The sequence below is a fragment of the Pogoniulus pusillus genome, chromosome 35 (genome assembly GCF_015220805.1).
Source record: "Pogoniulus pusillus isolate bPogPus1 chromosome 35, bPogPus1.pri, whole genome shotgun sequence".
NCBI classification, from domain to species: domain Eukaryota; kingdom Metazoa; phylum Chordata; class Aves; order Piciformes; family Lybiidae; genus Pogoniulus; species Pogoniulus pusillus.
The window spans coordinates 7,219,366-7,233,870 of record NC_087298.1 but is presented as its reverse complement, the minus strand read 5'-3'; the positions used below and the strand labels follow the sequence as shown (position 1 = coordinate 7,233,870).

At 41.6% G+C, this 14,505-nt stretch overlaps 1 protein-coding gene across 10 annotated transcripts in view; it reads left to right on the top strand.

Annotated features, from left to right (window-relative positions):
- The window catches only part of RALGPS1 (Ral GEF with PH domain and SH3 binding motif 1), a 95,959-nt gene that overhangs the window by 65,368 nt on the left and 16,086 nt on the right, over positions 1 to 14,505 (top strand). For all 10 annotated transcript variants that reach the window (XM_064171340.1, XM_064171345.1, XM_064171344.1 and 7 more), the window contains one exon: positions 7,073 to 7,140. In XM_064171340.1, the coding sequence (XP_064027410.1) occupies positions 7,073 to 7,140 (68 nt within the window). The remainder of the gene's footprint in view (positions 1 to 7,072; positions 7,141 to 14,505) is intronic.

The following is a 14,505-nucleotide window of genomic DNA, read 5'->3' as shown; positions in this document are numbered from 1 at the left end:
ACATCACAGAATCATAGAATCAACCAGGTTGGAAGAGACCTCCAAGATCATACAGACCAACCTAGCACCGAGCCCTGTCCAATCAACTAGACCATGGCACTAAGTGCCCCATCCAGGCTTTTCTTGAACACCTCCAGGGGAGGCTGTAGCCAGGTCGGGTTGGGCTCTTCTGCCAGGCATTCAGCAACAGAACAAGGAGACACAGTCTCAAATTGTGCTGGAAGAGGTCTAGGCTGGCTGTTAGGACGAAGCTGTTGGCAGAGAGAGTGACTGGCATAGGAATGAGCTGCCCAGGGAGATGGTGGAGTCACCATCCCTGGAAGTGTTCAGTAAAAGACTGAATGAGGCACTTAGTGCCACGGTCCAATTGACTGGCTAGGGCTGGGTGCTAGGTTGGACTGGATGATCTTAGAGGTCTCTTCCAATCTGTTTAATTCTATGATTCTGTGATTGGTAGTTGACTGTCAGAAGTGAGATACAGCCCTGAGCTGACAAATTCATCCCTACTCTCTGTCAAAAATCCTTGAAACTGAGAATGTCCATAATTTGACCTCTTACTTAGAGTAACCTTCAGGAAAATAAGCTGAACACAGCATACACTGCAAGAGTGGCTGCAGCTTGATAGGTTTGTGCTTTTCCATAGGAAAGTTATTTGGATTAAAAGAAAGTGTTTGTGTGATGTCTTCACAACAAAATTTATCTGCTTGATGGAGTTAGAACTCCTGCCAGAGTACTGCTGATAGAATCCTTACATTCTTCCTTTTTTCTATCTCAGGACAGTGCATACCTTTTATAACAGGCAGGAGCTGTGCAGCAGATGCACAGTGAACATCAGCATGCACACAGCCTTTTGCCAAGGCTAGGCAGTACAAGGCTGGTGTTAAGGACAGTCTGAGATCTAAATCATGAGAAGGGCAGAGAGCTGTTGAGGGCCACAAAGATGATCCAAGGGCTGGAACACCTCTACTATGAGGATAGGCTGAGGGAGTTGGTGGTGTTCAGCCTAAAGAAGAGAAGGCTCCGGGAGGACCTTAGAGCTGCCTTCCAATACCTGGTGAGATCCTGTGGGAGAGCTGGAGAGGGACTTTTCATAAGGCTGTCTAGCCACAGGACAAGTGGGAATGGTTTTAATCTGAGGGAGGGTAGAGTTAAACTGGCACTTAGAAAGAAGTTCTTCCGTATGAGGTGGTGAGACTCTGGAATTGGTTGCCCAGGGAGGTTGTGGATGCCTTCTCCCAGGGGGGTGTTCAAGGTCAGGCTAGCTTAGGCTTTAAGCAGGCAAATCTAGTTGAGAAGCATCCCTGCTCATGGCAGGGAGGTTGAAGTAGGTGATCTCTGAGGTCTCTTCCAGCCTAAGCCATTCTGTGATAAATCTTGGTGCTGAAGTTTAGCAAATGGTTCACTGTTGACTCATTTCCCACATCCATACTTTGTTAAAGTCACAGAGAGGAAAATAAAACTGCATAGTAATTGGTAGTGGTAAAGACTTGTAGTTAATATAGGCTCAATAGCCCCTGGATTGGATTCAAGAAACTGGTCATGCTGTTTAATTGGGTTTTTAGATGGAGTTTCCTGATGATGTTAACATTTTATTTGCAATAGCTTTCATGCACTGTAATTTCATAGGAAAAATAGATTAAATAAGTGGATTCTGTAAGCATGGTGCTATAACACAATATTTGGAAAAACTGTAAGTAATTCCAGTTTCAATTTTAAAGCCATTTTAACATCAGCAGCAGGCTTGCTGGAAGGTATGTGATGTATTGTAAAGATCATTTAGGACCTGTGATTTAGTTAATTTGTGAGACTATTTCAATCAAAATTAGCAGTTTTCTTTCTAGGATTCACTACAGGAAGGAAAGATTCCACTGCAGTCACAAGAGGTGTTAAAAGGATGGAAAGACTTGATTCTAGGCTTAGTAAAGTTGCTACAGTTTATATGCATTGGAGAATTTTGACCTCTTTCTGCCATGTTTGTTGCATCAGAACAAAGCATTAAAGTCTGTACTGATCAAAACCCATCACATCTGTCCTTCAAGAGAATTCCTAATTCTCTTCTGTCTTTGTGTGATAGGAAGTTTCTTAATTTTGTGTTGAATATTTGATTTCACATTTTCCTTTCAGTTTTCCCTAATGGATCTTCAGTTTCATACCATTTTCTGGTCCCATGACAGAAGAAACTGTAAGCCTTAAAAAGGAAAAGAGTGCTAAGTTTTTATAGTGGGAAAGAATCTTCCCTCTCTTTCTCTTTCTCTTTCCAGTGACTGCTCTTTTTGAGCCAGGAACAGCATTAGTGTGCTCTGAAGAGATGTATGCTTGACCTTTGACTGAGAGAACAGAACTATCTCAGTACCAGGCTGTCAGGGAAAGAAGCTTTTAGATAGTTGCCCTAAAATGTATTGGCTGGATCCCAACACACATTTCTCCAAATGAGAACCTCAATTACACTGAAAAGGGAAATTTGGCAGCCACTTTATATAAACAAAGCTTTTCTCTGCAATTTTTGTGCCAGTCCAATTGCTTGCTTTAGGTTTGTGCTTGTCAGCAAGTAGGACCACTCCAGCAAACCTCTGACAGCGATGTCATATCCTAAAAATAATGGATCTTTCTTGCTCAGCCCATATAGTGTTATCTGCAGAGGCTGAGAAATTCTAACATTTGCTAGTTAGAAAATTAAGTGGGTGAAAAATAGGACCAGAAACATCAGGATTCCTTGCAGTTATACCCAAAAAGTATTGGCAATCATTGTTATCTCAGGGCATCACTGGCAGAGTGGGCTTCAGAGACTGTGATACATTTGTTGTAGGATCTTCTCCCTCTCCCAGGAGTGATCTGAAGAGAATGTTTGTCCCCAGGTATGCAGTTTTCCCCTGAGCTAGGCAGTGCTACCCAAATGTTTTGGCACCATGCCACGTCCTTTCCTAACCTGCCATGTCATGCAGCTATTCCAAAGCAAATCTTTTGGATGACCTTTTGGTATCATTAGGTCAGGTCTAGTATTCTCCATTGGTTTCTGTCTACATTGGCCTTGGTATTCTCCAGTTGTTCTCTGAGTAAAGCCAGTTTGAAGACTTACTGTTTGTATTACCATGTTATCTGGATGGGAGAATCAGGATTGGAATCCTCCTCTGTAGGCTGCTATCAGTTCAGTTGTTCAGAACATACGGGGCAAGGCACTGATGTTGCAGTATACCAGTAAGGTAACTGACAGAAAAATCAATTCCTGTTTAGATTCAGATAAGCATAATGCTGTGGGGAAGCATCCAAGAGAAACTAATAGGCCATTAAAACATTGTACCAACTCCTGGCAGTGACAGCACTATGAAAGTTCCAGCTGCACCATATTGATTTTAGTCTTATGGTAACAGAAATTTTATGGCAGGTGCTTGAAATAGTAATACTTGTAACAGTCAATCTTGGCCAGAGTCCATCTTAAACAGACCTCCCAGGCAGCTGTATTCCCTGGACCTCTTCTACTGAGAATTGTTGTCAAAGGCATGAAGCATGGGGAAGGCTTCACTGTTAGTCTGAGGTCTGCAGAGACCTATTGATTGTACCACACCAAACCTCTGAGGAGCCAAAGATTGTGGCTCTGAGTGCTATTTGGGAGGTATTGCTCATGCTGTTGGCACATGTAGCACAGATGAGCATGTGTGTGCATGCATGTAACCTGTGCTGCTCAATGGAAAACGCAGTGTCAGAGGAATTGCAAAGATTCACTTGGGTGGTGACAAACAAGCCAAGACTGGTTGAAACTGTACTCACTGTCAGTGTCTATTCTTTTAAGTAAAAACAGTTTTGATTGTTTCCAGCCTTCTGGAGGAGAGAGGGAAGAGGAGAGAAGGTGGTCCAGGAACGACATCTCCTTGTCAGAATATATTCTCTTTTCTCACAGTTCATTTGAAATATTTTATTAAACATGTCAGCATGAGGATTTTACAGTCACTAAAACTCAAATTTAGGCTTGTATTTCTTTGCTGTTCTTTAGCACATCCTGCATCTTCTGAAGTTGAGTAGCTAAATTGCATGTTTTGTTGTTTTGAAAACACTGCCAAATTCTAGCGTTGTTGAAGTCAATGACCAAACTGTCAGAGATTTAGCAAGGGCTGAGGTTTCAGAGTGTACTTTAACATAACCAAAGAGATAAATAACATTCTCTATCTTGACATTTTCTAGAGGTGACCAGTGGAGAGTGATGGAAACTCATTTTATAGCACTGAAGATTCACTTGTTGCTCTGTCAATGAACTTTGATGTGCAACACATGCTACAGGTGCTTTCTGCATTGTATATCAATACCATGCCTCTTTCTAGAGACTTCTTAAAAGCATAAAGATGTTAGGGTTTATTTTCTGCTGTTATCTTCCCCTTTTCTTCTTCACAAGAACAAACAGAAAGAGAGAAATAGTATATACATGCAGTTGCATGGAAGTTGATCTTATTGCTTTCATCAGATGTTTTGGTCCCTGAAGAAGGTATAAGAATGCTCCTGCTTATATCTGGCAGCAGGACATGGCACTTCCCCTTATGTAGCTACTAGTAAACAGCACTTCACCTGGACTGTTTTCAATCATGTATGAGTTCTGCTGAGTCTTGGGGCTTGGTACATAGTGAGCTAATTAAGCTGATAAAAAATGTAAAGTTGGACAAATTATTTCATAGAATCACTAAAGTTGGAAAAGACCTTGAAGGTCTTTGAGTCCAACCATATCCCAAGTACCATGTGCCCTGAAGCACCACATTTAGAGCTTCTTGGACATCTCCAGGGATGGCGTCTTCAACCTCCCCGGGCAGCCTGTTCCAACTCCTCACTGCTCTCTGAGTAAAGTTACTCTCTCAGTAAGGAAGTTAGTTGGAGAGTGGTAAGGTGCTGCAACAGGCTGCTTTGGGAGATGGCCTCCTCAGGCACACAAGGTAGTCCTGCCACACTAGCTCTGAAAACCATTTGATTTTGTAAATAGTTACCTGAAATGACAGACTGCTTAATGAGCACACTTAAGGGTAAGAGTCTACTCTGTAATCCTTACATATAGATTAAAACTCCTTTTAGTCTAACAAAGCAATAAACTTCCAGGAGTGCATTACACATCACAGTGTTGTAAGAGCAAGAAGCTATTTGCTCATGTGGACTGAACTGCAGTTCTCTTTTTGCAGTGGGTTTTTAGACAAATGTTTCCACAGTGACCAAATAAATTGTGGCTGTGGCCACAGGGGACTAATAAAAATGAGCAATTTATTTGATAACAGGATAAGGAAAGAGCATCAGAGATGAGTTCCTGAAAGCTGGCAGAAACTAAAGCATGCAGTTATCCCATGTGGGAAAGAACAGATAAGAGCTCCCTTGTACAGACAAAAGTGGAAAGAAAAAACCAGCAGTTGTGGAACAGTGATGGGTTAGCAGGAGAAGTGTTCTCTGCTTCTGTTTGGAGAGCAGCTGTTATGTGAAACAAGTTGAAATGAGAGTTCTGTTTTGCATAAGGACTTTGGTTCATCAGATGTGAGCTAAGCCAGTATTAATGAGCTTAACACTCATATTTCTCAATATGTGTAAACAGCACAGTTCTGCAGGAGAGCCTTAAAACCAACAAGATTTTTTTGCAACAGCTTTCTCACAAAAATCAAGCCCACAGCATGGGAACAGTAAATCTCTAATAGAGCGAGGAAGAGATCAGCCTTAAGAATGAACAAAGGAGGAACTCCTGTGCAAGGGATGCAAGGGCAACATTTCTGCAGGCACTGAAGATAAATTCACACAGTGGGGGCCTGTTTACAGGGAAAGACTTTATAAAAGTTTTCCCCATATTTTCATGCTGAAAGGAATTCCCATACAATAAACATTTGAATTGGTGTACACACACAAACAGAGAACGGAGTTCTATTATTAGAACTTTCTCGTTGCTGACTTTTAGGAGAAGCATGTTGCCACTTTCTGGTCATGGAAATCAGTGTTGACAAAGAAAAGAGAGTCTGGAAAGCAATGAGTCATTACATGACTTTGGATAGTTGAAGGGCTCTAGTGCTGTCAGAAGAACAGGAATTGCAAAACATGAAAAGTAATTTCATGCTGAAACACATCTGTCAGTGTTTGAATACTGTGGAAGATGGACTGGGAGTTACTCCCCATCAATTTCTGTGTACAAGAGAGACAAGATAGAAAGGAAAGTGATAGCTGAGCTATGCTGAAGTGCTGCCATAGGTTCCTCTACCTACCTCTTTGCTTACCATCATCCCAAGTTGATAAGACTTCCGCTGGTGTTTGCGTACAGCAGTGCTGCAGTCTCTAGTCTGGGACCTTCACAGTGTGTTGTATGCTGTGCAGTGCCAGCAGTTACTTCCTTTGGGTTTATGCCTGTTCAATTAAAATTTACACCGTAGTCCTCCATACTCTTTTTGTTGAACTGATGTAGAACAAAGGACCCCTGAATGTCAAGTTAAGAGTGCATAAACTTGAGCAGTGAGAGAAGTCCTGTGCGCTGGAAGAGCAAGACATTGTGGAGTGCTGAGACAAAGCAGCAGTGAGTGCATAAAACACATGGAGTGAGGCAGAGGTACATAAAATATCACAACTGTCTTCTAATGATCTTCTTTTACTGTAAAGTGTTGGTCACTTTAGCCACTTAGGCTCCTGTTCTGTAAGTCCTAGTAACTAATCTTTCTCAATAGCTGTTCCTGAGTGCACATGGTAGCAGTAGGAATTCACTTGTCATGCACAGAAGAAACCAAGACCTTTGCTGTTGTGTTTGTATCTAAATTTACTAACTTCTGGAGGGTTTGGGTTTGTTTTTTTTTCAGGTGAAAGACTATAGGAACTTAAGATTTTACACTGATGGGGAGTATGAAATATCAATTTTCACTTCTGTTTTTTTTGAGACTTCACAATTCCTTTTTCCCTTGGATCTAACAGGTAGTCATTTGCTTTCCAAAAATGTATTGTTACATAACAAAATAAATAACTACACTCCCAATAAAGTCAAAGTTCTGCTTACCACTGCCCAGATAATGACTTCTTCAGTTGCTTTCTTTTTTTTTTTCCTTTGGTTAATTTCTCTAAAAACTCTTTTTTTTTTTTCCAGATTATCATTAAGAATTGAGCCAGGTAACAGCTCTCCTCGTCTGGTTTCCTCCAAAGAAGATCTTGCAGGTATAAAATATCATTTGAAAATTTGCATAAGAAAACAGTTTTAACTACAGCAATTCTCCACAGAAGTATGTGGAAAAAGTCTTATTTTTGGGGGGTCCTCAGTTTAAGAGAGACAGGGATCTGATGGAGAGGGTCCAGCAGAGGGCTACGAGGATGATGAGGGGACAGGAGGGCATGGCTGATGAGAAGAGGCTGAGGGACCTGGGGCTTTTTAGTCTGGAGAGGAGAAGACTGAGAGGGGATTTTATAAATGTTTGTAAACATCTGAGGGCTGTTCAGGAGGTGGGGACAGGCTCTGCTCACTTGCTCTCTGTGATAGGACAAGGAGCAATGGGTGTAAATCGCAGCACAAGAGTTTCCACCTTGACAGTTCTGGGAGAACTTCTTTACTGTAAGGGTCCCAGAGCACTGGAACAGGCTCCCCAGAGATGTTGTGGAGTCTCCTTCTCTGGAGACTTTGAAGGCCTGTCTGGATGTGTTCCTCTGTGATCTGTGCTAGATTGTATGGTCCTGCTCTGGTAGGGGGGGTTGGACACAATGATCTCCTTGGGTCCCTTCCAACCTGTAATCTCCTGTGATTTTATATCAGAGTATTGGAGGAATTAATCTGTGCTAGTTTGAAGCTAGCTAGAATGTTTTGGTGAGAAGAATTAGATTACAGGCTGTGGAAAGGAAACAATGGTGATGTCTACTTCACTCATAGGCTTGCTGAGATGTATAAGAACAAGAATACAAACATAGATAACAGAATCGCTCTCTGTCTGGGCTTTGAGCTGAACTTCTCTCTCCAACCTAACCTGCCAACTATGTGACTAATCCATTTGCTTCCTAACCCCCCCGGCCAACCCTCCAAGCTACCTAAGGCAAAGTCTTGGGTAAAGTAGAGGGGTGGGAGGAAGGTGGAAGGGTGGTTGAGAGCCCCTCCTGAGGACTCCGGTTTCTGGGAGGGCTGCTGTGTTTCCGTATTACCTTTTAACTTGTATATTTCTGTATGTAGCTGTGTAGATTGCAAATATCTGCTTGTATATTGCCCTAAGCTGTAAATATAAAGCTTCATTCAATTTCCAGAGCCTCTGAATCTAGTCTGGGTGATTTTCCAAAGTGGGGGGCAGGGAACACCCAAACCATCACATCATCAGTTTCAAATATGGGCTCTTGTTGCAGCTGCAGAACTATCTCGTAAGAGCTGACAGAGAATCAATCCCTTTCCATGTCTGTGCCCAGTTTCAGAACATCCTTGATCCAGACCAGTCCTCTGAGAGCTGTAAAAAACCTGATTTGTACTGCAAATGTCTACATACCCAGTTTGTACTTGGCTCAACACCATTCTTTATCTTTTATGATATTCACCTTTGGAGGTTCTAACTATAACAAATTAGAGCACACACAACAAGACTGATTTCAGACAAATCAGCTTTCATTTGACTAGGCAGAACGAATCCATGGATCTTAAATGAATGAACACAATTCCATTTCAAAAGTAAAACTTAATTTGCAGAGATTGTAAAGGAGAGATGTGATTTTATTTGGCTTTGGGGAGAACAGGATTAACTGGATGGAAAAGGGGAGTATTTTTGAGATGATTTATTCGTGTGTTTCACACAGATAGCATAAAACCTATTGGACTTTTCTCTGCTGAGATAAAAAACCCAGCTACAGGACAGTACTTCTAAAATTAATCTCAGCAATTGACCAGTGCAAGCTGCCAAGTTGTCAGTACTGATACCAAGTCTAACTAACCTTGTTACCATATCAAAGTCTACTGAGGGACCAGTGTTCCCAGTAGTGTTGTTGTGAACTTCCCCTCTGACTCTGCAGTGTCCTTACATGCTCTGTAATGTTGCATTTCATCCAAAATGAGAATTAATATGATTATAGAAACCCAGTCTGGAGTCATTCTTATTGCTCCATTCTTCTGCTAGCATTTCATTCAAAAGCCTGACAGGCTCATGGACTTGCTGTATTTCTTGCTCAGCCAGACAGTTCTCACTTACTGCCAGGGCAATGCCTGCCACCAACAGTTAGTAACATCCATGTGGATTTGTTAGTGACCTGCACCTGTGTGGCTGCAAAAATGCTACTAATGGAATCCAGTGTACTTTATTTAAAAATAAAACAAACAAATTAATCCCTGGAGAATCTTAGCTAAGTAAGCCAGCAGGAGTTCAACCTGAATTCTAACTAAGCATGAAGGCAATAATGTATTGTTTATCTCACAGCATTAATAAGTAGAAATATAACCATATATTAGTCTTGAATAATCCCAAGCTAAAAAAAAACCCAAATATTGGTAATGAAATACTTGACCATGGAGAGTTAAAAATAATCCATTCAGAGGTATTCAGGTCGACTCTATTGGGGCTCAAATTGTAGCTTGAGATTATTTCCACTTAAGCTATTGTGTGCCAGGAGTAAATCCCTTGCAGTCAGCAAGCTATCATGGTAAGAGATGGTCTCAAAATATTTCAAGCTGAAATTTAATGTCCCAGTCAACGGCTTAAGGAGTATGAATATAGTAACTGTAAGGTAGAAAAAGGGGTTTGGCCCATAAGGACAGTCATCAGCTCTCTTGATAGTCAAGCAATTTAGTATGTTACTAATAGCAGTAAGTGTGGTTGAGTTCTGCAGGTGACATTCTGCTTTTGTATAGGTTTCCACATGTTCCCATCAAGGAGAAAAGGTTCAATATCATGGCAATAATTCTGAAGTCTTTAGCTGACTTAAATGCAGGGGACAGCGTTGTCTTCATGTCCTAAAGTATAAGTACTTGTGTTAATGCTGGAAGTGGATTTTCCTTCCAAGCATTGTGATTTTATCTTCTACCCAACTTCAGTTTTGTCTCTTTGAAAAGACTAACAGTTTACTTTAGCCAGAGACACTGTGGGTTTCTTTTTTTTCCCCTCAAAGTATCTTTATGAGCATGAGGCTCAATAAAAACAGTGAAATTCTTCAATATTCCTGTTTGCAAAGAACTGGAGAAAACCATGTGTCCATTTTCCACTTTGGTTGCCAGCTGGTTTTCCAGTAAATTCAAAAGGAGGCAGACATCTGATTAAAGTGAATGTCTCACAACAAGCTATGTTTTGTATATTAGTGGCTAAGATGGTCTCATTTAATTACCAAATGCATGTATAATTGTGAATAGTGCTTTCACAGGAAGATTTGGTGCCTTCCGTAACGCTGCAGAGCTTCTTGTCTCCTGCAAGTAGCCAGTTAAAAAGGACCTCTAACCAGTTTAATTGTGTGCTTTCAGGAACTGTGTGATTCACACAACTTCCTTGGCAGCAACTTAAGTCTGTTCATTCTGCCTTGCTATGGTTTGAGAGAGTATCTGGAGAGCTTATAGTATGCTAACTGTTCACAGTTTCCAGCTGAATTAGCTGTAAAAGCCATCTGTGTTCCTGCACTGTTGGCTAGGAGGTGCCCAGCATTTATGGTACAGCTATTAGGTTGTTTTGGAACTCAGTTCATTTTCCTAGAACAAAAGGGGGGGGGGGAAGTCTGTAATATATGGTACATAAGGTAACCTTCTGAGCAGCTGAAATTCCTTTGAATCTGCACTCCAAGCATAGCTCAGTCTAGAAAACTTGATTCATGTTCTTCAGCACCTGAATGTTCTGTAGCAGAGCTCAGAGCAAAGTGCAGACCAGAATACAAAGCTGGGCACTTGCTGTCTGCTACCTATGTTTATCTGTCTCAGAAACAATATTAAAAAGATAGAAGAATGTTCAAATAATTACCATACCCAGAAAATTAGATCTTATTCTAAGTGACTTGAAGAAGTGATGGTCCTGATTCTCTGGTTTTAATGAACCTCTTCATTAAAGTTAACTTTTAGCAAAAGCAGCTCTTATTTTGGGGGTTTCATTCAGGCTATGAGAGTTGGGGATCTGCACCCTGGAGAAGAGAAGGCTTCAAGGAGACCTTGTAGTAGCCTTTCAGTATCTGAAGGGGGCTACAGGAAGGCTGGGGGGGGGACTATTTACAAGGTCTTGTAATGACAGGATGAGGAGGAATGGGTTTAAGCTGGCAGAGGGGAGATTTAAACTGGATGTGAGGAACAAGTTCTTTACAGTGAGGGTGGTGAGACACTGGCACAGGTTGCTCAGGGAGGTTGTGGCTGCTCCCTCCCTGGAGGTGTTCAGGTGACCTGTTCTAGTGGGAGGTGTCCCTGCCTATGGCAGGGGGTTGGAACTGGATGAGCTTTGAGGTCCCTTCCAACCCAAAGCATTCTATGATTCTGTGACTGTGCAGTAGTCAGGGGTGAGCTCTCACCCCTTCTTCTGTTGTTGGTTTTTTTTCTCAAGTAGTTGTTGGTGTAATTCTCAAGAGGAGATGAAGTTGATCAAAGGTTTTATGTTCCCACCCTACCAGGAATCTGGAGTCATTAATCTGAAACAGGTGGATTCCCTTGGGTTTTCTTATGGGGGTAAATTTCAGAGCAGTTTATTGAGCCCATTCAGCTCTGAGAGCTGCTAAAGAACGTTTAATACTCTTTTTAATTTCTTAGGAGCAGTGAATTTTTTGGCTGTAAGTATGTGATATGTAGAAACTGAAAATGCAGACTGGGCTGTTTGCACATTTGTAACCCTCTGCTAGTAGCTGTACTACACTGTACAGCAGGCCCAGCTTTTTAGAATCCAAAACCCCCACGCGGTCATTTTCCATGTAAACACTGAGGCTGACATTTAGCTTTGTGCTTTGTTTTACTGGTTGCTTTGGTAACTAATAAATAGTTTGTGCTAAGTGCTTTAGCAGCCAATCGCTCTGCGGCTATGAGGATTGTCTAATCCCTCCTGCAAGTGCTTGGTTATTGCTTCATGTGCACAGAGTCTGCTTTTCTTACGCGGTACTTAAGGTAGAAAGGGAAGTTTTCTTCACAAAAGCTTACAGAACATCCCCAAAACTTTGCTCTTTTGTTTCAAACACACAATCTCTTCCTCTGTGATACTTTCCCTTCAATTTTTTTACGACTGATTTGAGGGCTTTTGAAAGAAATGATTACCAGACAAATGCGTGGGATTCACATGTTATTAGCAACCACTAAATCCAGCCAGAAGTCAGCTGCTGTGGGTTTTTTTTTCTCAACAGAGCAAAGGTTCACAGAAACTGTAGAAGAATATTCCATCAAAGCAAATCCAAAGTTATCAGAGAGAATGATCATGCTAAGATTTTAACCTCAGCTTTTTAACTTCAACTTTTTAACTACAACTACCTGAAAGGAGGTTGTAGCCAGGTGGGGTTGGTCTCTTCTCCCAGGCAACCAGCAACAGAACAAGGGGACACAGTCTCAAGTTGTGCTGGGGGAGGTCTAGGCTGGATGTTAGGAGGAAGTTGTTGGCAGAGAGAGTGATTGGCATTGGAATGGGCTGCCCAGGGAGGTGGTGGAGTCACCGTCCTTGGAGGTGTTCAAGCAACGCCTGGATGAGGCACTTAGTGCCATGGTCTGGTTGACTGGACAGGGCTGGGTGCTAGGTTGGGCTGGATGATCTTGGAGGTCTCTTCCAACCTGGTTGATTCTATGATTCAGCACTTTGTGACTTTTTTATCAAACAAGTCTCTTTAATGTCTACTAATGCTCATTTTAACTACCAAGTTGATAGGTCCTCAGAATGTTAAGAACATTGAAAACAGCAAGAGGACAAGAAGCTTTTCTGCTAGGATTATCTGCCTGTCTGTCTTTCTGTCTATCTATCTATCTGTCTGTCAGTCTATCAACCTATCTATCTGTCTGTCTGTCTGTGTATCTATCAGTCTACTTATCTATCTGTCTGTCTATCTGTCTTTCTTCAGAGCAGTCACCTGAAATAATGTCTGCAAGAAGTTTTGTTTCTGCTGGATTGGTTAATGTATTTTCTTGAACCCCAGCTGCAGAATTTTCCTGCACCTATGCTCTAACAATGTCTTTACTTCCACTATGGATTCCTCTAAGCTCATGCACTACTCCGCAGATCCAGCTGCAAGAAACTCAGTATTTTTTCTGAAGCATAAATCAGGGTTTTGCACATTCCCCTGGTGCAGTGTAAGTAACATAAATGCTGACAATTAATGATTCCATAAAAGCAGGACTTTAAATTGAAAGTATCACTTCTATTCAGGAAGCATTTGAAGGAAACTCACTCAAGTGTGCTTACTGTGCACATGAGAAATTGTACTTGATCTTGGTATAGTGGCACAGGCAAGAGCACCCCAGGTTTCTAGAGCACTTGTCTGGTTTGCTGTTGCTGTTGTCATTGCTAACTGCATTAAATTTGTGACCTTGCCTGTACTGCAGTTTCATCTTTCTCTACATTGTTAATGTATTTCTACAGCACTGCTCTTGGAGATACTGGGTAGAGTATTGCTGGGCAAACTCCTTTAGGGTCAGTTTGTGCATTTTGACACTTCTTATGTTAACGTCAACAAACTTCCCTCTGTGTCTACATCACTTCATTGGTCCCTTGCTGGCAATGACAGCAAAAAGAGTAAGCCAGAACTGAATGGTCCAGGAGGACTGAGTCATGCACACAGCAGTGGAGTGAGACAGGGTGAATGAAGCTGTGCCTTTCTAAGCTCTATTTGCCCACTAAGGAACATTAGTACCTTGAGATAACAGCCCAGCACTACTCACTGTTGAACTTAAATTTATGGGGAGAAAAAGTATAAGGTAAAATGCTTATGTGTGTCAAAGTTCTCCTCTTCATAATTGCTGTTACTGAGAGACTTTACAAAAGGTTGGCTTATGTGTCAGTGTTTATTCCCTCACTTCAAACCATGCTTTTGGAACTCACCTTTAAATTAGGGGATTTTCTTAATGCAAATCTGAACTGCAGATCAAAGACTCCATCAGAGGTTTTCAAATTACTTTTTATAGATGTATCTGTACCTTTTTCTGTTAGATAGAATGGAAGTGGAGATTAGAATAGGTCACTAATTACAGCAACAGGGATCACATGGCAGAAATACAAACTCTGGTTTATGTTCCACTTACTCTCAGACCATGGTATTATTTCTTAATCCTTCTGGGGGAAAAGAGAGTACTGTCATTCAATAACCAAAATCATCTGCCTAACCTCTGCAGTAACAGCCCTTTGCATACTGTTTCCAGAGAGATCAGGCAGACTTCAATTTGACAGACAAAAGCACACCTTTCTTTTCTTAATTTGAAGGGCTGCTATTTTGAGGGAGTTGGGAGAAGTGCACACAGAGGGGTAACCAAAGACTCTGATTTTTGTTCTTGCTTTACTCTTGTCTGAGAAGCAGCCATAACATAAAGGTCTGTTACACAGAATCAGTCAGGGTTGGAAGGGACCACAGGGATCACCTAGTTCCAACCCCCCTGCCATGGGCAGGGACCCCTACCCTACATCAGCCTGGCCAGAGCCT